The 3,257-nt window shown below is 39.3% G+C and overlaps 1 protein-coding gene across 1 annotated transcript; it reads left to right on the top strand.

The window, feature by feature from the left end:
- Nucleotides 1–482: 482 nt before the first annotated feature.
- LOC7489086 (alcohol dehydrogenase-like 3) lies at nt 483–3,257 on the top strand. Its single transcript, XM_002317637.4, has 10 exons — nt 483–685; nt 788–924; nt 1,026–1,075; nt 1,170–1,498; nt 1,667–1,749; nt 2,105–2,180; nt 2,282–2,343; nt 2,438–2,533; nt 2,690–2,851; nt 2,989–3,257. Exons 1-10 carry the CDS (start codon nt 505–507, stop codon nt 3,097–3,099), a joined length of 1,287 nt encoding a protein of 428 aa, XP_002317673.4. The 5' UTR covers nt 483–504; the 3' UTR covers nt 3,100–3,257.

Genomic DNA, 3,257 nt, shown 5'->3' with positions numbered 1-3,257 from the left:
TAAAGGAAGCATCCAAATTTAGCCAGCATCCATGTTTTTTAACCTAAGCTGTCTCTTTTTGAAGAGATTTTTACCTTTGATTGACTATATATATACACACATTTATATATGCAAGTCAGATGTTCTAGTCCTCAACCCAAATTTCAGTATTCTTTTTTTCTCAAAATATATAATTTTCCCGCATTTCTCAAGTTGAAACCCTTGTCCTCATCCTCGATTTAGACTACGCAAAAAAAAAAGTAAAAGCATTGCCCCTCATTAGAACAATAATTTGTCCTCGGCCAGAGTGCTGACTAGACACGCTAATTTTGGTTGAATTACTCGCTTCAGACTTTTCTCAATAGTAATCCATGGTTGTTCAAGTCAATTCTAGCGTGCTCGTTTACTTTTTTTAAGATCATACGACGTTTACATCTCTTTTTAGCTAGCTACCCAAATACTATAAATATATGCATGTAAACACATGCATGCTGTAGTATCAAACATACCAAGAGTTATCAAAACATGGCAATGCTTTTGCAAGCAAGAAGAATATTGACACAAACCCTGCCTAGAGGCAACTCAAACTCATCTCAAGCCTTCGTTAAGTTACTAGGATCAGCAACGCGGGGCTTGCACGATAATGTCCCGAGAAGTAAGTTGTTCGATCCGAATGCGACGTCAGGGAAAGTCATCACTTGCAATGGTAAGAATTGCAGCTTGGATTAGCATCCTATATGTTGATCGATCCCTGATTGAAACTTGCTTTATTGATTCGTATTTTTCATTGGTTTTTATGGTGATCAAGCTGCCGTTGTTCGGGGTCCGAAACAACCTTTTCTCATGGAAACAATCCGAGTTGATCCCCCGAAGAAGATGGAGGTCCGAATCAAAATCCTCTACACTTCAATCTGCCACACTGATCTAAGCGCTTGGAAAGGCGAGGTAACATAACACTAAACAACTTTAACCTTAATCTACTTTGATGCAGTTTAAGTTCTTGTGCTGATCACAATAAAGTTACTGACGTTGTCGTTGTTCTAAAGAATGAAGCTCAGCGAGCATATCCTCGAATTCTAGGACACGAAGCTGTTGGGTAAGACATGTTCCTAGTACTATTATTTGATCACTCAATGTCTTGTTTTCTATATTTCATTACCATTTTAAGGAGACTTGGATACGTTTTGCAGGCTGGTTGAGAGTGTAGGTGAAGGTGTCACGGACCTTAAAGCGGGCGACCATGTGATTCCAATCTTCAATGGAGAATGTGGCCACTGCCCCTACTGCACAACTAAGACTACCAATCTCTGCCAAACTTATCGTGTCAACCCGTTCAAGAGTGTGATGGAAAATGATGGGAAGTGTAGGTTTTCTACCATGAATGGAGAGCCCATATTCCATTTTCTCAACACGTCAACTTTCACCGAGTATTCTGTGCTTGATTCTGCCTGTGCTGTCAAGATTGATCCCAATGCTCCCCTCAAGAAGATGAGCTTGTTAAGTTGTGGTGTCTCTACCGGTAAGAAACCGAAAATTCATTGATCTCTTCTTGTTCTTGAAGGCCTAGGCGCCTAGCTCCCTAGTCCCTCCCATTATCATGTAGATATCAAAAATCTCTGGAGACTCACTCTGAATGTGTATGTTTTTTTAATCTTGGACTTGTGAATATGATGTTGAACCTGATTAGGAGTAGGAGCTGCATGGAATGCTGCCAATGTACAAGCTGGATCAAGTGTGGCAATTTTTGGTTTAGGGGCCTTGGGACTTGCAGTAAGTGAATTCCTTTTCATTTGTTTTTCTATTCTCCCAAGAGAGACATGAACAGGGCAGGTGAGTGTGGCAAATTTTTGGCCATGTTTTGCAAAACATTTTCCCCTCCTTTCAAAATAATTTACATTTTAATTTTATTTGAAATTAAATATACTTTCAATAAATTTTATTGTCGACACAAAAATTCAATCTCCCATTCATTCTTTTTATTGAAATATCAAACAGAAAACATACTTTCATTCAATTCTTACAAGGCACTAGATATATCACATATCATGCTTTATATAAACATATATAAGAAGATCAGTAGAATTCATAAGAACATGAAGCTTAGCCTAAATTATTTTGACCACAGGCTTCCGAAGGAGCACGAGCCAGAGGAGCATCCAAAATAATAGGTGTTGATATCAACCCAGAAAAGTTCGATAAAGGTATCCTTTTCAATTATTGACTCTTCATATTTCCAAGTCCCACCAGAAAAGAAAGACCTTACCTTCGAGTTTTATGGCAATGTCTTTCGATATGGTTGCAGGCAAGGAAATGGGAATGACTGACTTTGTAAACCCCAAAGATAGTTCAAAGCCAGTGCACCAGGTTGGCAACTAAAATATACATGGAGTTTTCTCTATCTTAGATTGCTGAGCATGTGACTGTTAAGTATTAACCATCCTAGCAAATGGTGTTGCAGAGAATCAGGGAAATGACTAGTGGAGGTGTGGATTACAGCATTGAGTGTGCAGGGAATGTGGAGGTTCTCCGAGAAGCCTTCTTGTCCACTCATGATGTAAGTCACTATTAGCATTTCATTTCTCTAGTTTCACCCTCTCTTTTTTGTGTGTGGGTGGGTTATTGTAAATATTACTCAAGAACCAGATTGCCCAGCGCTCGGCCCTCAAAGCTTGTCAACAATGTTGACATGTGTGGATTTTGCATGTGACAGGGCTGGGGAAAGACAGTAGTCGTCGGGATTTATCCCACTCCTAAAATGTTGCCTCTCCATCCAATGGAGTTGTTTGATGGTCGGAGCATCTCTGGGACAACCTTTGGAGACTTCAAGGGAAAGAGCCAACTTCCTGAACTTGCCAAAGCCTGCATGAACGGGGTAAGTTTAACGCGTCAAATTTCTCTATTACATGTGTTTGCAATATGTTCATTAGCAAGCAAGTAGTTCGTACATAGAAATTTGAGGAGAACAAAATAATCGAATTTCGTTACAAGCATGCTTTATTTTGTTTCCAGGTTGTGAATCTAGATGGGTTCATCACGCATGAACTTCCGTTTGAGAAGATAAATGAAGCGTTCCAGCTGCTCGGTGATGGGAAGGCACTGAGATGTCTTCTTCACGTTTGAGGTCTAACAGGCAAGCACTTGAAGGCTAATGGCATTGACATGGCAGCAAGTAGTTTGTTGAACATTTGTAATGTACATTAATTGTACATGCATACAGAAGAAAATTGAAATTCATTTATTAATTTCTGTCAATAACAACACCATTAGAGTTGTTTTTA

This window comes from Populus trichocarpa, chromosome 11 (genome assembly GCF_000002775.5).
Source record: "Populus trichocarpa isolate Nisqually-1 chromosome 11, P.trichocarpa_v4.1, whole genome shotgun sequence".
NCBI lineage: Eukaryota > Viridiplantae > Streptophyta > Magnoliopsida > Malpighiales > Salicaceae > Populus > Populus trichocarpa.
Note: the sequence above shows the minus strand (reverse complement) of the source record. Positions and strands in the feature narration are given on the sequence as shown.